The 23,734-nt window shown below is 44.8% G+C and overlaps 1 protein-coding gene across 1 annotated transcript in view; it reads right to left on the bottom strand.

Annotated features, from left to right (window-relative positions):
- The window catches only part of EXOC6B (exocyst complex component 6B), a 443,087-nt gene that overhangs the window by 143,038 nt on the left and 276,315 nt on the right, over positions 1-23,734 (bottom strand). Inside the window, exon 18 of the mRNA XM_073611059.1 lies at positions 23,515-23,694. Coding sequence (XP_073467160.1) covers positions 23,515-23,694 — 180 coding nt within the window. The remainder of the gene's footprint in view (positions 1-23,514; positions 23,695-23,734) is intronic.

Consider the following 23,734-nt stretch of genomic DNA (forward strand, 5'->3'; position numbering starts at 1 on the left):
GACGAGAGAAAGGAGGCGAGAGAGAGAGAGAAGAGGGCGAGAGAGAGAAGGGCGCGAGAGAGAGAAAGGGGCGAGAGAGAGAAAGGAGGCGAGAGAGAGAGAGAGAAAGGGGCTGAGAGAGAGAAAGGGGCGAGAGAGAGAGAGAGAGAAAGGGCGAGAGAGAGATGAAGGGGCGAGAGAGAGAGAAAGGGGCGAGAGAGAGGGGCGAGAAGGGGCGAGAGAGAGAGAGAGAGAGAAAGGGGCGAGAGAGAGAAAGGGCGCGAGAGAGAGAGAGAAAGGGGAGAGAGAGAGAAAGGGGCGAGGAGAGAGAAAGGGGCGAGAGAGAGAGAAAGGGGCGAGAGAGAGAGAGAAGGGCGAGAGAAAGGGGCGAGAGAGAGAGAAGGGGCGAGAGAGAGAGAAAGGGGCGAGAGAGAGAGAAAGGGGCGAGAGAGAGAGAAAGGGGCGAGAGAGAGAGAAGGGGCGAGAGAGAGAGAGAAGGGGCGAGAGAGAGAGAGAGAGAAAGGGGGGAGAGAGAGAGAGGAAAGGGGCGAGAGAGAGAGAGAAAGGGGCGAGAGAGAGAGAGAAAGGGGCGAGAGAGAGAGAGAAAGGGGCGAGAGAGAGAGAGAAAGGGCGAGAGAGAGAGAGAAAGGGGCGAGAGAGAGAGAGAGAAGGGGCGAGAGAGAGAGAGAGAAAGGGGCGAGAGAGAGAGAGAAAGAGGGCGAGAGAGAGAGAAAGGGGCGAGAGAGAGAGAAGGGCGAGAGAGAGAGAAAGGGGCGAGAGAGAGAGAGAAAGGGGCGAGAGAGACAGAGAAAGGGGCGAGAGAGACAGAGAAAGGGGCGAGAGAGACAGAGAAAGGGGCGAGAGAGACAGAGAAAGGGGCGAGAGAGACAGAGAAAGGGGCGAGAGAGAGAGAGAAAGGGCGTGAGAGAGAGAAAGTGGCGAGAGAGAGAGGCGAGCGAGAGAGAGATGAAGGGGCGAGCGAGAGAGAGAGAGAAGAGGTGCGAGCGAGAGAGAGAGAAAGGGGCGAGAGAGAGAGAGAGAAAGGGGCGAGAGAGAGAAAGGGGCGAGAGAGAGAGAGAAAGGGCGAGAGAGAGAGAGAGAGAAAGGGGCCGAGAGAGAGAGAGAGAGAGAAAGGGGCGAGAGAGAGAGAGAGAGAAAGGGGCGAGAGAGAGAGAGAGAAAGGGGCGAGAGAGAGAGAGAGAAAGGGGCGAGAGAGAGAGAGAGAGAGAGAAAGGGGCGAGAGAGAGAGAGAGAAAGGGGCGAGAGAGAGAGAGAGAAAGGGGCGAGAGAGAGAGAGAGAAGGGGCGAGAGAGAGAGAGAAAGGGGTGCGAGAGAGAATGGGGCGAGAGAGAGAGAGAAAGGGGCGAGAGAGAGAGAGAAAGGGGCGAGAGAGAGAGCGAGAGAGAAAAGGGGCGAGAGAGAGAGAGAGGCGAGCGAGAGAGAGATGAAGGGATGCGAGCGAGGAGAGAGAGAGAAAGGAGCGAGAGAGAGGGGCGAGTGAGAGAGAGAGAGAGAAAGGAGCGAGAGAGAGAGAAAGGAGCGAGAGAGAGAGGGGCGAGAGAACAGGGGCGAGAGAGAGAAACGGGGCGAGAGAGAGAGAAAGGGGCGAGAGAGAGAGAGAAAGGGGCGAGAGAGAGAGAGAGAGAGAAAGGGGCGAGAGAGAGAGAGAAAGGGGCGAGAGAGAAAGGGAGCGAGAGAGAGAGGAGAGAGAGAAAGGGGCGAGAGAGAAAGGGCGAGAGAGAGAGAGGAGAGAGGACGAAAGGGGCGAGAGAGAGAGAGGGAGGAGAGAAAGGGGCGAGAGAGAGAGAGAGAGAGAGAAAGGGGCGAGAGAGAGAGAGAGAGAGAGAGAGAGAAAGGGGCGAGAGAGAAGAGAGAGAGAGAGAGAGAAAGGGGCGAGAGAGAGAGAAAGGGGCGAGAGAGAGAGAGAGAGAGAAAGGGGCGAGAGGAAGAGAGAGAGAGGCGGAGAGAGAGAGAGAGAAAGGGCGAGAGAAGAGAGAGAGAGAAAGGGGCGAGAGAGAGAGAGAGAGAAAGGGGCGAAGAGAGAGAGAGAGAGAAAGGGGCGAGAGAGAGAGAGAGAGAAAGGGGCGAGAGAGAGAGAGAGAGAAAGGGGCGAGAGAGAGAGAGAGAAAGGGGCGAGAGAGAGAGAGAGAAGGGGAGAGAGAGAGAGAGAGAGAGAGAGAAGGGGCGAGAGAGAGCGAGAGAGAGAACGTGGGCCGACGAGAGAGAGAGAAAGGGGCGAGAGAGAGAGAGAAAGGGGCGAGAGGAGAGAGAAAGGGGCGAGAGAGGAGCGAGGAGAGAGAGAGAGCGAGAAGGAGAGAGAGCGAGAAGGAGAGACGAGCGAGAAGGAGAGAGAGAGAGGAGAAAGGGGCGAGAAGAGAGAGAGAGAGAAAGGGGCGAGAGAGCGAGAGAAAGGGGCGAGAGCGAGAGAGACAGGTGGAGAGACGCGCAGAGGAGAGGAGAGAGCGAGAAGGAGAGAGAGCGAGAAGAGAGAGAGAGCGAGAAGGAGAGAGAGCAAGAGAGAGCGAGAGAGAGAAGAGCGCAGGACAGAGAGAGAAAAGGGCATGACAGAGAGAGAAAAGGGCCATGGACAGAGAGAGAAAAGGGCCCATGGACAGAGAAGCGAAAAGGGCATGGACAGAGAGAGAAAAGGGCCATGGACAGAGAGAGAAAAGGGCCATGGACAGAGAGCGAAAAGGGCCATGGACAGAGAGAGAAAAGGGCCATGGACAGGCAGAGAGACAAGGGCCATGGACAGAGAGAAAAAGGGCGATGGACAGAGAGAGAAAGAGGCGATGATCAAGAGAGAAAGGGGCAATGGACACCAGAGCGATAGAAAGGGGTGATGACAGAGAGAAAGAGTCGACACACAGACAGACAGAAAAAAGTGATGGACACAGAGAGAAGGAAAGGGGCGATGGACAAAGAGAGAAAGAAAAGTGGCGATGGACAAAGAGAATGAAAAGTGGCGATGGACCAAGAGAAAGAAACGTGGCGATGGACAACGAAAGAGAGAAAGAACAAGTGGCGATGGACAGAAAGAGAGAGAGAGAGAAACGTGGCGATGGACAGAAAGAGAGAAAAAAAGTGCGATGGACACAAAGAGAGAGAAAAACAGTGGCGATGGACAAAAGAGAGACAAAGGGGTGATGGACAAAGTTAGAGAAAGGGGTGATGGACCAGAAAGTGAGAGCAAGGGGTGATGGACAGATAGAAAAAAAGTGAGAGAAAGGGGTGATGGACAGAGCGGGAAAAAAAAAAAAACGAGAGAAAGGGTGATGAACACGAGAAAAAAAGCAAGAGAAAGGGGTGATGGACCAGAGAACACAAGCAAGAGAAAGGGGGTGATGACAGAGAGCGAGTAAAAAAAGGGATGATGGACAGAGAGAGAAAGGGTGATGAGGCAAAAGAGAGAAAAGGGTGATGGACAGAAAAAGAGAGAAAAGGGTGATGGACAGAAAAAGAGAGAAAGGGTGATGGACAGAAAGAGAGAGAAAAGGGTGATGGACAGAAAGAGAGAGAAAAGGGTGATGGACAGAAAGAGAGAAAGGGTGATGGACAGAAAGAGAGAAAAGGGTGATGGACAGAAGAGAGAGAAAGGTGATGGACAGAACGAGAGAGAAAAGGGTGATGGACAGAAAGAGAGAAAAGGGTGATGGACAGAGAGCTATGCGAGCAAGAGGTGATGGACAGAGAGAAACAGTAAAAGAAAAGGGCGATGGACAGAGAGCGAGAGAGAAAGGGGTGATGGAGAGAGAGAGGAAAAAAAGCGAGAGAAAGGGGTGATAGAGAGCGAGCAAGAAAGGGGGTGATGGACAGGGAGCGAGCGAGAAAGTGGTGATGGACAGGGAACGAGCGAGAAAGGGGTGATGGACAGGGAGCGAGCGAGAAACATGTGAAGGACAGAGTGAGAGAGAAAGATGTGATGTACAGAGCGAGAAAAAATAAATTAAAAAAAGAGCGAGAGAGAGGTCAGGAACAGATAGCAAAGGAGAAAGGTGTGATGGACAGAGAGAAAAAAAAGCGAGGAAGGGGTGATAGAGAGCGAGCAAGAAGGGGGGGTTGAGAGCAAGCGAGACAAGGGGTGATGGACATAGCAAGAAAGGGGTGATGGACAGAGCAAGAGAGAAAGATGTGGTGGACAGAGAGGAAAAAAAAAACGAGCGGATGGAGAGAGAGAGAGAGAGAGGTCATGGACAGAGCGCTAAAAAAGGAAAGGTGTGATGGACAGAGTGAGAGAATGTGTGAGATAAAGGAGTGATAAATGGAGAGGTAAAGAAAGGGGTGATGGAGAGGTAAGAAAGGGGTGATGGACAGATGAGAAAAAAAGGGGTGAGGTGCAAAGGGAGATAGTGGGGTGAGGCATATCTTGGAAGAGAAAGGTGTGAGGGATAGGCAGTGAGAGAAAGGGTTGGTGGCCAGAGAAGGAGAGATAGGGGTAAGGGACACAGAGGGCCAAAAGGGACAGAGGTAGTTTACCTGTTTCACCATTTAAAGTATAATGCCGCGTACACACGGTCGGACTTTTCATCTACAAAAGTCGGACAGCCTGTCCGACAGACTTCCGGCGGACTTGCAGCAGACTTTCTAACGAACGGACTTGCCTACACACGACCACACAAAAGTCCGACGGATTTCGTACGTGATGACGTACACCTCGGACTAAAATAAGGAAGTTCATAGCCAGTAGCCAATAGCTGCCCTAGCATGGGTTTTTGTCCGTCGGACTAGCACACAGACGAGCGGATTTCGGGGTCCGTCGTAGTTACGACGTAAAGATTTGAAGCATGTTTCAAATCTAAAGTCCGTCGGATTTGAGGCTGAAAAAGTCTGCTGAAAGTCCGGAGAAGCCCACACACGATCGGATTACCAGCCAGCTTTAGTCCGTCAGCGTCCGTTGGACTTTTGTAGATGAAAAGTCCGACCGTGTGTACGCGGCATAAGACATGCCTACACTAGAATACACATAATGTAGTCCTATATGATTAGCCCTATTCAGCAGCGATCTTTACTTATTCAGTAAATTGTGCTTCTACATAGCTTTTTAATTTAATACTTATCTTTGGTGGTCATGTGACCATCCATACCTTTGCTAGGGCCACTGCTTCACGGCCCTTTGGGCTCTTATTCACTGTCGACAATGCCACTAGAATGGATGTGGTGATGTGAAAATGTCACCACAAAAATGAATGGGTAGACAATGATCGGAGGGCCAAAACAAAGCTGCAAAATCGGCAAAGGCAGCACAGCACTGTCGTCTATCAATGTAAAGGATGTATAGAGTCACTAGTGCACTGGAAGGATCAACTTGGTAATGACAGGACTATTATTAATAGTAGGTTTAGAGGTCATAAAATACAATCACGATCTTTATTTCCAGTAAATTTTTCCAGGAGTTCCTTTTTTAGTTAGATGCATACATTCAATTTAAAACCAATGATTTTCATTATAAGGGTCAATGATGGTTTCCTGTACAATTCTTTATTACCCTATAAGGGCTCTCCAGGGGATCATTAGTGAATATTAGATCATTACTTTCGATTTTCTGATGACATAAAGCAAGAAGCACCTAATTACTGGAACCACCTCCTTCCTGCCAATTTATAATACGTCCAATGCACAATACTCTACCTAAAGTATGACTACGACCTGAACTGTCTCTCCACTCTCATAGCAAGCCGGGGAATGTAAAGACTTCTTTTCCACTCAGGTAATGATGATCTGACGTAGGACACAAGACCATAAACAAGCACAAGGAAATGACCAGACGGTTAGAAAGACAACGGATAAAACTAGTTCAGAGCGGATTAAAGGTGCGTTTAATGCATTCTGAAAAAAGGGGGAGAACAGTAAAACACCTGTGTGCAACACTGACATATGGAAGCTGAACAACGTTGGCATAAGTTAGCCACTCAATATAATGACAGAACGTGGCCTAATGGCTGTGGTACCAACAGCTGGTGCTACTTGTGAGAAGGCAAAAATCTGATGTTCTTCACCACTTAACTAATGTTCCTTCATGCATCACCACGAACTGGCAGAAAATATAATTTGCATTAAATTATTAATTAAATTGCATTCAATTATTACATATACGAGGGTTCTTCAAAAAGTTTCCGCACTTTTTTTTTTTCTTTTTAACTCCATTAAATATTAAAAAGTGCGAAAACTTTTTGAAGAGCTCTTGTATAATGACTAAACAAGTCATTTTGTAATTTGTGATCATTAGATATGACCTTCCCATTTTATTCCTTAGCAAGCTAGGATTTCCAAAAATTTGGAAAAATCAAAATGTCAAATTTCTCTCCTTGTGACCAAAACAACATCATTTCCACCTGGTTATGCATTTTGCAGCCTGCTTTCCTCAGAAGTCTGCACAGGGTTGCAAGTTAAAGTTAAATTTATCTCTAAATAAATAGAGATCCTGGTCCCTTAAAGAAACATAGTGTTTGTGCTGTGTAACCTGCCCCTCTCTCTAAACTGTAAAAAAAAAAAAAAAACTGGCTGATTCTGCCACTTCCTGTATCCCCCTCTCTGCTCTGACCACGAAAATCAGGGCTGCTGAGCCCTGACCACCGTGGTCAGCGTACGTCCCTTCGTCATCCACAGCCCTGCGCTCAGCTTTCTTCTCCCCCTCCTCCCTGCCTGTCAGCTCGGTGTTCTGTGTCTCTGCCCCCCCCCAGCTATTAGTAGAAATAAAATGTTATATATGGTCACTGCCGGCCACTGTATTATATATAGTTAGGTATAGCACACTGTATTAGTATTTTATAAAAACGAGGCTCGTAAATACCTTTTTATCGCAATCTTCAGGCTGGTCACGTGACTCTCGGACGGTTTCCAGGGCTACTGCAAGAGGGGGCTGAGCGGCCATGTGACCTCCCCGGCTGATGTCAGAGGGAGATTTCGGCCCCTCCCGCCATGTATCGGAGCTGTACATGGGCCCAGAATCACGTGACCGGCCTGAAGCTGGCTCTAAGTCGGTATTTACAAGCCTCATTTTTATAAAAGACTAATACAGTGTGCTAAGCCTGCCTATAATAGAGGGACCGGCAGTGATTTGTATATATGGGTTAACACTTCAAAGACCCCATCTCCCATGTTTGTTTGGATTTATTTTATACTTCCCTTTTCCAGATGTCTTCAGACTGGTCACGTGATGTGCAGGATCTTCAAAGAGAGTAGCACTGACATCGCCCTCCACATCATTACACTGGTAGGGCAGGGAGTCAGGGTAACTCCCCCTTGGGGGCTGGGTTGAAGACACCCTGCACTCCAGTGCCACTGAATCCGGATAAGGCAGAATGGAAGAATGATCTATAAGTTTTTGTTACCTGTTGTAATATCATTATTACTTCTATTATTACTATTACTATTATTAGTGCTTTTTAAAGTGTTACTAAAGTCAGATTTTTTTAAATTACTTTTTTTAATTAAAATAACAAACATTTTATAATTACCTGCTCTGTGCAGTGGTATTGCTCAGAGCAGCTCTGATCCTCCCCAGTTTGCTATTGGGACAAATCCCGACCTGTGTGTCTTTGGAGCCGTGCTCCATAGACTTACTCCGCGGGACTTAGGCCCGCCAACGCACTTCCTCTTTATTGCATCTGATTGACAGCTCCTGCTGCTGCGGTGGTGTAAAGACTGGGCGGGCACAGTGGTGTAGTGGGTAGCACTCTCGCCTAGCAGTAAAAACCTGCCTGGAGTTTGCATGTTCTCCCTGTACCTGCGTGGGTTTCCCCTGGGTACTCCGGTTTCCTCCCACACTCCAAAGACATTCTGCAAGGTTAATTTGCTTCTGTCTAAATTGGCCCTAGTATATGAATGTGAGTTAGGGACCTTAGATTGTAAGCTTCTTGAGGGTAGGGACTGATGTGAACGTATGTGTAAAGCGCTGCGTAAATTGACAGTGCTATATAAGTACCTAAAATAATAATAATAAATAATACTAATAAATAAAGAGAAAGAGAGGGGAGAAAAATATGCAGCCGTGCACAACACTGATCTCTTTTCCCCCTCTTCCTCTTCACACTAGGAAACTGAAAATGTTTTTTTTTTTTTTAACTTTAAAGTGATTGGAAAGTCTCATTTAAAAAACCAAACATGTTATACTTACCTCCGCTGTGTAGTGGTTTTGCACATAGCAGCCCAGATCCTCCTCTTCTCGGGTCCCTCTTTGCTGCTCCTGGGCCCCTCCCTCCTATCGAGTGCCCCCAACAGCCAGCAGCTTCCCATGGGGGCACTGGAGCCGAGTCAGAGCTCCATGCGTCCATTCAGACACAGACCCCCGACCCAGCCCCGTCTGATTGGCTGAATGACTGACAGCCGTGGGAGCCAATGGCGCCGCTGCTGTGTCCCAGCCAATCAGGAGGAGTGTCCCGGACAGCTTAGACATTCGTGGACATTGCTGGAGAGAGATGGGGCTCAGGTAAGTATTAGGGGGTGTTGGGGAGGATGCTACACACAGAAGGTTTATTATCTTAATGCATAGAACACATTAATATAAAAAAAAAACTGCTTTAATGTAAGCAATGCATTAAGGTAAAAAATGTTTTTAGGTTTAGTAAACACTTTAAGGAAGATGGTTTTTAACCTTAATGCATTCTCTGCAGTAAGGTGAAATACTTTCTGCAAGCAGCCCCCCAGACCCCTAAATACTTACCTGAGCCTGAACTCGATCCAGCGATGTGTGCGAGAGAAGAGACTCTCTCTCTCCTAACTGGTTCAGACACAGCAGCGGGAGCCTCTGGAGTGTAGCAAATGCTGTATGGTGTGATTACACATGCTTGAATACTCATAGAGAGATTGTAAAATTTTGCTTTTATACTGAATAAACTTTATTGCAAAAGCATTCTTGTTATTAGACATGTGCACTGACAAAAAATTTGTTCGTTTTCGTTTCATTCTTTTTTTGCTTTTTTCGGAAATTCAGAATTTTCCGAAAGTTCGTAATTCTAAAATCCCGAATTCGAAAATCCAAAAATTCGGAATTAGAAAATCCAAAAAGTCGGGTTTTCAAATTTCCAAATTCCCAGATTTCCGAATTTTCAAATTTCCGAATTTTCACATTTCCGAATTTTCAGATATTCAGATATCCAAATTTTCAAATTTTTTCAGATTTCCAAATTTTCAAATTTCCAAATTTCTGAATTTTCAGATATCCGAATTCCAAATTTTCAAATTTTCGGAATTCGAAAATTCAAAAATTTGAAAATCCCAAAATCCGAAAAAAAGAAAGAAAATCAGTAGAATTCGAAATAATATTAAATTATAGGTGTTGGAATTTCCTTTCAAATTTGTCGGTTTGTGAACGTAACGAATACAAATTTATCTGAACTTACGAATTATCCGAAATAACGAATGCCACATCTAAACAAATAGAATGGAACAAGTTAATAATAAATAATAATAAAAAGGTTGTATTATTATTATTAGAGTGTTAAATTCCATTCTTTTAGACACGGCATTTGTTATTTCATTTGATTCGTAACTTTGGATAAATTCGTACTCGTTCACTAACAGACAAATTTAAAAGGAAATTCCAATACCTATAATTTAATAGTTATTAGTTAGTGATTTTCGGGTTTTCGAATTTTCTTTCCTTTGAATTTTCATTCTTATTCTCCAACTTCCGAACTTTCAAAAATTCGGAAATTGAAACATTCGGAAATTGAAACATTCGGAAATTGAAACATTCGGAAATTGAAACATTCGGAAATTTTGGAATTAATGAATTATTTGAAAATTATTTTAAAATCCGGAATTCGAAAATCAGAAAATTCGGAATTAGAAAATCCAAAAATTCAGAATTAGAAAATCCAAAAATTCGGGTTTTCAAATTTCCAAATTCCCAAATTTCCAAATTTTCAGATTTCCGAATTTTCAGATTTCCGAATTTTCAGATTTCCGAATTTTCAGATTTCCGAATTTTCAGATATTCAGATATCCAAATTTTCAAATTTCCAAATTTTTTCAGATTTCCAAATTTTCAAACTTCCAAATTTCTGAATTTTCAGATATCCGAATTCCAAATTTTCACAATTCTAAAATTCAAAAATTCGAAAATCCGAAAATTAGAAAATCCGAAAAAAAGAAAGAAAATCAGTAGAATTCGAAATAATAACCATTAAATTATAGGTGTTGGAATTTCCTTTCAAATTTGTCTGTTTGTGAACGTAACGAATACAAATTTATGTGAAGTTACGGATTATCCGAAATAACGAATGCAAATTGAAATTGAAAGATTTGGAAATTGAAAAATGTGGAAATTTCGGAATTAATGAATTTGTCAAAATTCGTTAAACAAATTCGGAACTAAACGAAATGCACATGTCTACTTGTTATATGGTTTGCCTCCTGTGTATTTAAAGTGGTAGAAAAGTTGGCTTTTTTTACTCATACCTACAGGTAAGCCTTAATTAAGGTTTACCAGTAGGTACTGTAGATATCTCCTAAACGTGTGCCTGCATGCCGTCCATTGAGAGAGCTGTGCCGCAGCCGTGACTCTCGCGCACAGGAGTGATGTCAAAAAGGCTGGAGTCTCTGAACCTGGAAGGAAGACCAGGTGAAGATGGAAGTCCTGTCAGCAGTGACAGTGCACCGCTGGAGGGCTTTGTTTTAAGGTAGTGTCGTAATGTGCTAGTGTGTGATGCATGACGACATCCTGCAGGGGCCCAACTTTTTTTCTGCGGTTTACTACCGCTTCAAAATTATTATATTAGCAGGTTGATACACTGAGGAGAGGATTAAGCACTTTATTTTTGGTTGCAGGAGGGGGCGGCTGCCCTGGGTGCAATGGTTTATTGCAGTGATGTGGGTGCCTGGAGCCTAACCCCAAGGGAAGGGGGGCCCAGTTTGGCATCTTTGCCCTGAGCACCGGATGGCCTTATATTGGCACCGGTGGTGTGCATACCCTTTTTGCTAATTACACGGGTCTCCTCAGAATCTATGCAACCACATGAATTCACACTCCAAGCGCATGGAGAGTGCCATTGCCTCATCCAATGAAGAATAAACACAGGACACACTCCATGCAGACTCTGGAGCACACGGTTAATGTGATGTCATGCAGGATTCCAGTTATAAACACCTCTGTCGGACTTGGCCAGTACCAAAAACACAACACAAGCAGCACTCTGCTACTCACCGGCATCCTGGAGTAAGCATCAGATGCAGCCTAAGGACGAGAGCGCGTGGAATTACAAGGTGCTGATGAATGGGGTGTAAAGTATACTACTAATAGATACATTTTTAAATGAATGGCCAACTTTCCCTATGCATGAGGAAAAAATCTTTACATTAGTATTATTTTTTTATTTTTTTTTATACAGAGAGTTTAGTTTTGCTTTATAGCATACCTAAACTCAAGAACAAAAATGTAATATTACCAGATGTGGTGGCCGCATTAATTTTCTTTTTTTCAGACCCAGTACATTTTCAGCAAGCGGAAGATAGGATTTTTGTACTCACCATAAAATCCTGTACTCCTGTGTCCATTGAGGAACACAGGAAGTCTGAAGCCTTCATGTTTACAAAATAAAATGCATTTTTAATGGATGAAACTGGTGCAGGGATGCACTGGATACTTTCAGCTGTTATTGTGTCCTTTCTGGGTGTCCGGGGCATCCCTGTACCTTTAAAGCGGTGCTCCGCCCCCCCCCCCCCCCCCCCAAATAAAAAGCCAGCAGCTACATATGCTGCAGCTGCTGGCTTTTAACAATTGGACACTTACCTGTCCTGGAGCCCAGCGATGTCGGCACCGCAGATGAGGTTTCCATCAGCTGTCAGGTGCTGCCGCCGCCATTGTGACTTGTGTCACCTATACGATGCACGAGGATTTAAATCCTTTCAACAACTACGCACCTATTTTGACTTACCAAGCTAATATTTGTTCTTTTACTATCGCCACCGCCATGGCCTTCGTGCTCAGTTCGGTTCTCTAGCTAATCCTATCCTCATGCCACCATTGGAGACAATGCTAAGACACCCTGACCCTACTAAACTAATTTCCACATATTATGCTGCCCTCACGACTGATTGCAACCCTAAGTTTAGAATAGCCCAGACAAAATGGTCTTCTATGGGCATCCCCTTTACTGAAGATGACTGGTCAGAATTCAGTGACACATACAAATCCACAGTGATATCTTCCAAGGATCATATAAAACACATTAAAATCTTCCATCTCTCCCACCTTACCCCAGCTAGGCTGCATAGAATGGGGTTGTCTCCCACAGCTGATTGTTTTAGAGGATGTGGACAGGCGGTAGACTTCCTCCACTGTTTCTGGTCTTGTCCGGTGGTGCCGAGCTTCTGGGCAGAGATAGGTTACTTCCTCTCATCTGCACTGGGTCTGCCAAACATTATACAACCCAAGAATTGCCTCTTGGGTATTTTTGGTGACTTACATATATCATCCCATGCTAAGAGACTCCTTCGCATCCTGTATTTCTACGCAAAGAAATATCTTTTGCTATCACGGAAAGGATCACAGACACCTCTGAAGTCCCTTTGGTTGAAATGAATAATGATTCCTTACCGTTAAATAAACTTATGTTTGAGATTCGGAAAAGTACTAAAACCTTTCACAAGATATGGGGCAGGTGGATAGCTAGTCCTCTCACCCTTACCCCAGAGTAGTTGCCTTGTTATGTACTATCCTTGATTAAGTCATGCACTTCACTGTATTAATGTATTTGGTTGTCTTTTAAACCTGAAGACATGTCTGATGGTCATTTCCTGTACCGTTGCAGTTAATCACAAGCGATATGAAAATCAATATAGGTTTATAGAATGCTCAAGTGTATCACATGTTTGTGTACTTTGTGAATAACCAAAGTTTTTTCTTTTTTTTGTATGCTGATCGGTTTTCAAAACTCAATAAAAAATATCTTTTTTATAAAAAAAAAAAAAAAAGCCTGTACTTTAGGGCTGCCTACCTGCATGCCGACTGCAGATGGTGCAACATGGTGGCATCCATTGCACATTTACTGAGATCTGGGGAAAATGAGTGCAACTGCACTTGCAAAGTGCACAGTCTATTTGCCTTTATTAAAGCAACTCCACTGTCCTCAAACTTGTAAGGCTTCTTGTGAGCCCTAAGTCCAGGGATCGCTAATGTTCAAGCAGTGACTTTAGTTCCTTACATCTTAGTTGGTTGGCTGACTTCTTTGATGCCTTAGCTACTGATTAGCGAGGCGTTCCATCATAGTAATGGACCAATAGTGGGGCCTAGACGTAGAATAGGGAAGGTCTAACTGCATCTTTAGCATATGAAATTGCTATTTTTAATATTGGTACTCCATGGCATTGGGGCAGTCAGAAAGCTTTACAGCCTAGCCAACGATGTGCAAACACATTTGGGGTAGGTTATAAACCAGGGTTTCTCAATCAGGGTTCCATGGAACCCTAGGGTTACTCCAGAGCTAGGGGTTCCTTGAGGAATTTCTGCCTCTCAGAAAAGTTCTCACTGACACCATTGATCTTTTTAGCTATCTGTAAAGGGGGCAATTCTTCCCAATGACCACAAGTGTAAGGCACATTATTGCCACTGACCATCACACTAATAAATCCTGAGTTATAGATGTCATTTTTAGCAAGGTTTTCCTGAGACTGGAAAGTTTTTTCAAGGATTTCTCTGTGTTGAAAAGGTTGAAAAAGCCTGCTATAAACTGTAAAGTGTTCAAACAATGAGCAGGTACATTTAGGGTAGGTTATACACTATTAAGTGAACACAAGTTCATTTAAAGTGCAGTAAGCCCGCTCTTAAGGCCCGCCTACCTGCATGCCGACTAAAGATGGTGCTACTTGGTGGCTTCCATGGTCAGGACTGATGTGACCATTGGATGGGGACAAGGACAGACTCATCTACTGTCACTGCTCAACCCTGGTACGAATCCTTCAAAACATGAAGTTTGCTTGTACATGTAGTTCAGACATGGAGTACCATTTCACTAGGCCATGCTGATAAAAATGCAGCAACATAACATTCTAAGGACCATCTTATGGAATTTGGGGCTATTGCGTCACAAATGCAAAAACTTCTTTACTATTTAAGATAATTTAGGACAGTTTTTTCAATTTCACACACTTTACCAATATTTAGCTTCCAAATGGGCAGTCTGGAGGCTACCTGCAGCCAGCAAATGCTTAGGTTTAGTTCACACTGCAGCTGAAAGAGGTCACTTGTCAGGGACTTCAACTGCCTCATTTCATACATGAGCGGTTAGGTCCTATTCACACCTGAGCGCTTTGTAGCTTGAAGCTCCAAAACAGAGAAAAAGGAAAAAAAATTGATTATTTTCTATGGAGATGGTTCACATCTCCATTCCAAGTCACCTGAAGCCAAATGCCAGAAGCTCAAAGAAGTTTTGGAGCTACTTTCGTAGCTTGATTTGGGCAGATTTGCACATTTTGTCATGCATCTTTGCTCAAATGCAATAATTAAATACAAATAATTGGGTAACCATAAAAAATAAATAAAAAATAACCCCTAACGCCCCAAACAAACCAAAAAAGTAAATAAAAAAGTGAGCCCAAAAACTTTGACCCCAACCCCTAACCTCTAGCCCTAACCACTCACCTCTCACCTCAACCTCCTCACCCCTAATTTTAATTTTAACTACCTTAATATTTTATATATTGCTGAACTCCTACTATATGAAGTAATTTGCTAAATTAAGGAAAAGTGGTTTACATTGATAACCTTGGAGCAAGTCAAGAATATCAGGAACAAATGAGTAATATTTGGCATATGCAATTAGGGAGCAGAATAAGACGGTCTTCCCACTTGCATGCCATCATTTTCTCATATCAAGACAAGAGCCTGAACACGGCAAGACAACCCTTCCCAGCGGCCTTCAATGCCGTGACCCAACAGTCACCTCTACAAGAGGAAATCAAGATACACGACCAGAGCATGATTAAAAGGTAGAACATTGCCCAAAATAGCTCAAAGACATAGGCTGTGTGTACACAGCACTTCCTATAAGAGCTGGCAGTGGGAGTCTTTGCTGGCACGATCGTTCCACCGTGACTTGCTCCTATACACAGACTTGGCATTAATGCCTGCATTCAAGTCAGCATGTCATCAGCTCCGAGACTCAACAGAACATCAACACAATCACATGTCTGTGTGAACCTGGGGGAGGTAGCACAGTGTATAAACAGAAATAGGAAGCTAATTATTGAATAGGATAATGGCACAGATCATGGATAAGAAAGAAAGCTTATAAACTCTGAAGTATTCATGAAAAGAAGAAACATAACCTTACAGGTTATCAAAAGTTCAGCTTGAGGGCTTTCTGGTTGCTTTTAGTCCAGGGGTAGGCAACCTTTCAGAGGTTGAGGTCTCCCTGGACAACATGGAGGAAATCAAAGATCACCAGGTAAGAGGCATAATGCCCTTAAAAAAATAAAATAAAAATAAATAATTAAAATATTAAGCCCCCAATAGCAACACAGCATAGTGTCCTGTGACCCTCACCCATAGTAGCGTCCTCTGCTCCCCTTCACAACACTCTTCCTCCACATACCAGTGTCCTGCCCCCCTTCAAATACCCCCCCCCCCACTGTAGTGTCCTCTGCTCCCTTCACATACCCCCCCCTCCCAACAGCAGTGCCCTGCACCCCTCATAGAAGTGTCCTCTGCCCCCCCTTCACAAAACCCCCACTGTAGTGGCCACCGCCCCCCATAACAGTGGCTTGTACCGAACTTCACATCATACCCCCCATTACTGTCCTCAGCCCCCCTTTACAACCCCCCTTGTAGTGTCCTCTGCCCCCTCCCCCCAATAGCAGTGTCCTCTGCACCCCCCTTTCACAACCCTCCCCCCACTGTAGTGTCCTCTGCCTGCTCCTTCCTCTATAGCAGTGTTCTGTTCTCTGTTACCCTTCACATCACCCCTCCCTGTAGTTTCCTGTGCCCCCCCAAACCACTGTCATCTATCCCTTTCACCCTTGCACCCCCCCCCATCACCCCTGATGATTGGTGGTTGGAAGCTGGGCAGGCCCAACAACCAAACAGGCAGAGGCTGAGGAAAGGGGAAGGACCGGCAATGCAGGTTTGTGTTCCCCATCTACCGGTTGACTGCCTGTGATTGACTGCTGGGGATCGATGGCTTGCCGACCGCGCCTTTAGTCCCTTATCATCATGAGTATGGCTCTAATGTCTCGTTGGGTCCCAAGTTCTACTCCATAGAAGGGGTCCACACACTGCACTGATGGTGGTCAAAAAATCTGTTTATGGCAGAGAGAAGCCTGCAGTTGCTTGAGCCCCTGGAGAGGTAGTCAAATGTGCAAGAAATTCTCATGACGGGGGAGCTCACCGAGTTTATTAGGGCATTAAGTTTACATGCACTTTAGTATGCTTTTTTCTTTTATCACGCCTGCTTCCTGGTTTAGGCCTTTTGGTCAGGACCTGAGCAATACCCATACTGGCCGGAAGGCCAGCAATTGTATTATACACTGGCACTGAAGCACTTTGCCTTTTTGTTGTTTTATGTTGTCTTGTTTGCATGCATAACCTACACTGACACTTTACTCATTCCCGTCTGGTAGGGTCCTCGGGCTTGCCCTGAAAGTCCTGGAGGGGAGGGCATGTGGCCTTTTGGTCAGGTTCTCCTCCCATGGAGTCTCCCGTCAAGGAAGCCCCACCTAGTACCTGGGTAGACCTTGCTTTGGCAGGTCTCTCAACAAAAAAAAAAGGGGGCCTGCCTGGTTTGGGCTGGGTGAACCATAAGTATCCCAGTCCCTGTCAGGAGCGTTGCACCCCAGGGGATCAGGGCCAGGGTCCTTACTTGCCAGAGGAGGACCATGTGTACCTTGTGTTTCATTTCAAGCGGATCTTCAAAAAATAAAATAAATAAAAGCTGCATGCAGTTTGGAATAAATAGCTCTATAATTTTTGGTTATAATGTAGATCTACTATACACCAGCGGTTTACACGGCTCTGCTCACTGTCCTGGAAATAGGGAAAAAAACTCTTATTTTTGGGATATGGTTATGGAATCAGACATGTGAATACCATCTGTTCTATGAAAAGTAACAAATAAGAACTAAAAAGCTCAAAAATAGAAAAAAAAGACAACGTAAACTTAGACCTGTTGTTGAAATATGTTGGCCAGTTATGAAATTTATCTGCAGACACCAGAATTTGCAAAACTTGTTCTTCCCACAGAATCAGCTGACCTGAATCTCGGAGTCAGAGACTGCAGTGTCCAATAATACTCTTGTTAGGACCCGGGTCTGAACTCGCGTCCTCTGTACCTGGGGGAATGGGAGCAGTCATTCCTTTCAGACGAGTCTTTCAGATCCCACACTCAATATATAGCCGCGTGGTACCGCTATATAGACGACATTTTGGTGTTGTGGGAGGGCTCCGAAAGGGAACTAAACGAATGCATCAAACTGATGCAGCACAATACTTTCAATTTAAAGTTCACCGTGACCCATAGCCAACATAGCATCACATTCTTGGATACGGCCATCAGTAAGAACCCTGAGGGGACCCTCTCTAGTGGCCTCTTTCGTAAACTCACCGCGGCCAACACCATCTTACATGCCTCCAGCTCTCACCCCCAACCACTACTCCGCGCAATCCCCTACAGCCAATATTTGAGGCTGAGACGGAATTGCTCGGATCAGCAGACATATTTGATTGAAGCCACCGCACTCAGAGACAGACTTCTCTTGAGGGGCTACTCCCCTTCTCTGTTAAAAAAAGCGTATAAACGCGCTAACAAACGTACTCGACGGGAACTGCTCTTTAGCCCTCAAAAAAAGATAGAAATGGACCCCACTACTAGGATGATTATGAGGTTTACTAACCAACATGAGTCTGTCAAATCGTTCTTCAACAAACATTGGCACCTTCTATATTCCAATCCCACCCTACGTCCATACTTACCTGCACGACCAGCGATCACCTATCGACGTACCAGTTCCCTGCGTGACCACTTGGTCCATAGTGAATTTGTCGGCGAATCTCGTGGTGATCCTTGCAAGAGGTTCGGGACGTTCACGTGTGGAGGATGTTCCATATGCAGATTTATGAATACAAGACAGAATTTGACTCTTCCAAATGGGCGTCCATACAGACCATGTCATTTTTCAAACTGCAAGACGGAGGGTGTGGTATACCTTTTAGTTTGCCAACGTCAACAATTTTATGTAGGTAAGACGAAACAAAAATTCTCTTTGCGAGCCTCACGACATATCAATGCCATGAGGAAAGCAAATCCTGAGTTCCCATTGGGGAGACATGTGGCCAATGAACATAATGGCATTTTCCCCAACATCTATTTTCTAATCCTGGATAGAGTCCATCCTAGCCCGAGGGGTGGGGATTGGAACAAGGCCCTGTTACAGCGGGAAGCCCGCTGGATCATGGACCTTGCTGCCACCTCACCCCCCGGCCTAAACGATCACTTGAGTTATAGGCCCTTTTTAGAGGGCTTTTCCTCTGGGGTATGTGAGAAAGATTTATAAAGGTGCCCAATTTTCGAAAACCTCACACCATCTGGGTCTCCCCCTTTTTTCACGCTTCTCGATTTACACCAATCAGTGGGGTTTGATACTTGATGGCTGGCTGTTTGCCCGATTGTTTGGTTTTTTTTTCTCGATCATTTTCTGGATTTATGTTTTCTGCTATGCTCGGCCACCCTTTTATTATATTTGTGTCTTATTTTCGCTTTTTCTATTCTAGCCCTGTATATATAGGCATTGTGTCATGTATTGAGGTACACTGTCGGTCTCACCCGAGGAGTACCATTCTACCGTAGTCTTCTGGCCCCTCTTTGTCCCGCCCAGCGCACGGGGGCCTCCCGGGATTCACGATCCCTTGGGGGGCCTTTTGTTAGGCGCCCGGAGCATGCCGCAGGGTGACTGGCAGCTACCTTGCTGCTCGTCCTTGCCTGCGGACCCGGTCGCCTTTTTTTGCGTCGGTGGGCGGTTGCTGCATGACCCCTCCCACAGTCCGCTGTGGGGGGGTGCCGTGCAGTTGCTGCTCAGGGTCCCTCTGCCCCGTTGGTGTCTATGAGCAATCATCTGTGGGTACAAGGCGGTGATTTTGTTGTATTATCATTTCGCTAGGTCCAATGACCATTTAAGTGTCAGTTTTTACTTATTGTTTCCTGCCGTTTCTCCTATCTATCCACTTGTCATTCCATTATGCACACTGGAATTGCACGTATAGTCCCTTATTTTGCAGCCTTCTCTGTGGCTAAAGCTGCAATATCCACGCTGATATATACCTTCTAGTTCACTTGCAAAGTGTTAAGTTTGTACAGACTTTTTTCATGACATGATCACTAAGTCTCAGGAGAACGCCCTAGCATAGGACGCTCCCTTCCTGTTGTCATAGCTCTCGTCTCCTCCTTCCCCCAGGCAGAGCGGCGTCATGAAGTTACCATGACTCCCATCTCCTAGTTTCCTCAGGCGGAGTGGCGTCATGAGGTTACCATGGTGTCTACCCTCTCATTGGAACGGCGGCATGAGGGGCGGAACCTGTACGCCTATCAGCACCGCACCTGTCCTCCTCCCCTTTCATATTAAACCACCGGACGCCGAGTCAGTGTCACTGTCCTGCTCGGCGGCGGTGGTTACAGACCGGACGAATGGAGCTCCCCAGCACACTGCAGCACAGCCTCACTATAGACACGGTAATGCTGCCCTTTGCCTCCTCGTTGTGTTTTTATCTGTTTGGCAACTCCAATCTGTTGGAGGCTCTCTGTTTTGCCTCTCCTGATGGAGTTCCCAGGCAATATATACTATATATTGCAATACATAGAGGATATTCCTATCCCAGTGTTTGTGATTAAGCTTCCCTCTTGTTTGCATTACTTTACAGAACCTGCCTGTGTAGGAAGCTGTTAGCCTTTGCAACTTTCTGAGCTGCTTGTGCTCTTAAGGGACCTTCGCTCCACTGCTGACACCTTGGGGGTACCTGTTTATATCCATTAATAAAATCCTCTACGAACCAGCACTAGGGTAAGCTATGCATATTTGAATTGTTTCATTCCCATGCCCTGCCTGGACGCGGATCTGCACGGTGAACACCGTGCCCTGCGTCCATGCGGCGGCAATTATGAACATAGGGTTTTTTTCCGTTTGTAGAGGGACATTAGCCTATTCGGCTCTTTTTCTGTGTTCCAGATAATCCCCTCTTGGTTCTTTGCTTTTTGGATCCCTCCGGGATAGTGCTGCCCCTCTTGAGCTCGCTCTCCTGGGGCGACACATTGGGACCAGTGTGGATAAGGCGGGGCCAGACATACGCCCGTTTCCTTTCTGGATTCTTGTGGCGCTTTGTGCGTACTTACCTCCGAGACTCTGACAGTGAGCCTTCTTTCCTGAATATACTTGGGTATGTGTTTCATCTCTTTTATATAATTTATTTTTATTGTTTTTTTTCTGGTTTTTGATGTCAAGCTGTACAGAATGGTTTAAGATACAGGCAATATGTACAATGCATTTGATCTCTAATTACGTCAATTTATATTTCACTATGTAGTGTAAATTCCTCCTACTATGGGCAGTCCCGAAACGCGTAGGCCTAGGTGGAAGACTACACGATTATACATTTGATTTCTACATCAGTATATTCCTTATTTTACTACTTCATTGTTTATTCAATGTTATTGCATTAGATTTTTTCTTATGTGTATTTTTGTATATTTGCACCAATAAAATTGTTTTTATTACTCTGTTGCCTTTAAAGTCCCACTAATTTCTGAGGGGTTATTTCTATTTCTCCTTATACAAGGGATGGCGGCAACCCATATGACCTAACTGGATGGTATTCCCTTCTTTAATCTCTGTTCTATGAAAAGTAACAAATAAGAACTAAAAAGCTCAAAAATAGAAAAAAAAGACAACGTAAACTTAGACCTGTTGTTGAAATTTGTTGGCCAGTTATGAAATGTATCTGCAGACACCAGAATTTGCAAAACTTGTTCTTCCCACAGAATCAGCTGACCTGAATCTCGGAGTCAGAGACTGCAGTGTCCAATAATAGTCTTGTTAGGACCCGGGTCTGAACTCGCATCCTCTGCTGTGTCTGGTGCTGTCTATTCTTGCTGAGCCACCTGAAATGCCAGACAGCTCTTTGGACAACCTCTTGGATAATCTTGCCTTAATATTCCTGGCTTCTCATGAACCTTGAACCCTTTGCTCCTCCCATGAACTTCCTATTTAAGCCATGCCTTTGCACTTCCTGTTTGCCAGATTATTGTGCTATCTCCAGCCAATATCTCGCTCTTGAACTAAAAAACGGGGAAAATACCCAAATTAAATAGTGAGAAATTATTGTAAATGCTGCTCCCCTTAGTAGCGTCAAGGGAACTACCTTAAGTGAAATAATAAATTGTGGGAGCGCTATTTTAAACCAATGTGTGGTGATAAAGTGTCTATTGGGTGGAACTAATTACAACCATACCAACCACCACCTTCAAAAAAGTGCAAAGTGCTTAAAAATTCTCTAAACAATTGAAATCATACATCAAAAGTGCAAGCTGCTAAATTATAAACTCAATATAGTGTCTTTGAAACTGTTTATCTATGCATTCAAAAGACAAAAAAAGTGAGATTAAAAAAAAACTTTAAAGAATGTATAAAAAAAAAAATATCTTCAATGTAACACCCTGTGTATATACCATCATCGACTTGTATATATTCAAACATACACCCGATGTGCTCAGTAAGTTGATCTTACTCACCAGAGAGCCATGACCGCTCTTAATTAAAAAGAAGGTCAGACAACGATTGTTTAGTTAGGTTATAGTGGCTTGCTTGGTAATTCAGGAGACTTATCTTCTTGTCCTCCTCTCCTCCATAAGACCATCAAAAAAATGAGAGGAAGGGAACCAAAAAGCGTAATACTGTTTATTAAAAGTTTCGTTAAAATCAGATAAAAAATGCCCGCTTACACAGAAGGTGCCTTGTCCCTGCACTGAGAATATCCCGCATACAGGCTAGAAGGTTGATTGCCACCCGACTCGCGCTCACAGGTTGGCATGCGTTCCAGCGCCGTGTACGGACAACTGGACCAGTCTCTGGCTTCCAGCTGTCCGTACACTCTGGTGAGTAGGATCAATTTACTGAGCACATCGGGTGTATGTTTGAATATATACAAGTCGGCAATGGTATATACACAGGATGTTGAATTGAAGATACAGCATTGAAGATATTTTATTTTTATACATTTAAAAAAAAAAACAAAAACTTTTTTGTCTTTTGAATGCATAGATGAACTGTTTCAAGGACACTATACTGAGTTTATAATTTAGCACCTTGCACCTTTGATGTATGATTTGAATTGTTTAGAGAATTTTTAAGCACTTTGCACTTTTTTGAAGGTGGTGATCGGTATGGTTGTAATTAGTTCCACCCCACAGACACTTTATCACCACACATTGGTTTAAAATTATTAGCGCTCCCACAATATATTATTTCAATATCTTGCTCTTGTCACTCCTGCTGCCGTATGCATCTCCGCTACCACTCATTACCGACCTTTGTCTTGTTCCTCGACTACACTTTCACTGAATCCCAACCCGTCACCACTTGTTACCGACCTTAGGCTTGTTTACCGACTAAGCTTCTGCTTTATCCCTATCTGCTATATCTGCTACTGGACTCCAGCCTGCTCACCTCCTGGTGGGGTGATCCTTAGGGCCGAAACCTGGTACTAAGGTGCAGAAAAAAAACCCCTCATCTCCACCATCAGGGGCTCTAAAGAACACTGGTTAGTACTTAGACCCTGCACCTCGGGTGAGTTTGCGTCATCCACCAGGGTGACTTGTTTGTATACCTTTCCTCCTGGTTGGTGGGAGTCTCTCTACTGCTATAGCTACTGATCTCCGAGTCTGACCCCTGACTGTGACAACTCTACTCTATAAGCTGGACATACACCTATGGATCTCTTTTGTTCAGTCTGCAAGCTGAATGAAAAAAGTCCAACAGATTCCTCCATCCATGTTAAAGTAAATTTATCTAAAGCTGTGGGTCATTGCATTGCATTACCCAAACAGTGCCTGCTTCTGATTGGATGAAGGCCCCTATTCAGGAGACAACTGGCAGGAGACAATTTTCCACCGGACCTTTGATTTGGCCACAAGGCCACCCACTGATCGAATTTTAATCAATTCATTAGATACCATCTAAAACTTGCTTAGTTTATGGCCAGCTTACAATGGGTGTGCGGCCTCAGGATCCAGTCCTGCCCAGGGATTATAATGCACCCAGCTGGTGGCACTTCCTGACGTATGGGACTCCATGTTGGATTTTAGCACCTGGTTTGAAGGCCACAGACTAGGAAGTAATTTAAGATGATATGTAATATTGTGATTACACCTCCAAACAATGGCGTTCAGTTGTTTCCAGGGAGGGATAGTGTAAATGCTGCAGTATACAAAGACATTTTGGAAAACTGTGGGCTTCCAACCTTGCGGTAATAATTTGCCACACGCCTTTATAAACTTGTTGAATATCCCATTCCAGAATCATGGGCTTTGATATAGCCCCAGTTTTCAATCTACTTACAGGCAAGTGGGTGAACACAGCAAATGTGCTGTTGAGGAAAGCGACGAGGTCCACCAGATAATCACTGGCCCTTTCACTGGATTCTACGGCCATCCAGTCGTAGTCGGCCAGCTGCAGGAACTGGTCAATTTTCTGGTTCAGGTTGGTGTATATCTCTTCTTCTGCAGCCTGCCGGGCATCCTGCAAAGGACAAACACTCGTGTTAGCGAGGCATAGTAGG

The sequence above is a fragment of the Aquarana catesbeiana genome, linkage group LG01 (assembly GCF_042186555.1).
Source record: "Aquarana catesbeiana isolate 2022-GZ linkage group LG01, ASM4218655v1, whole genome shotgun sequence".
NCBI classification, from domain to species: Eukaryota; Metazoa; Chordata; class Amphibia; order Anura; family Ranidae; genus Aquarana; species Aquarana catesbeiana.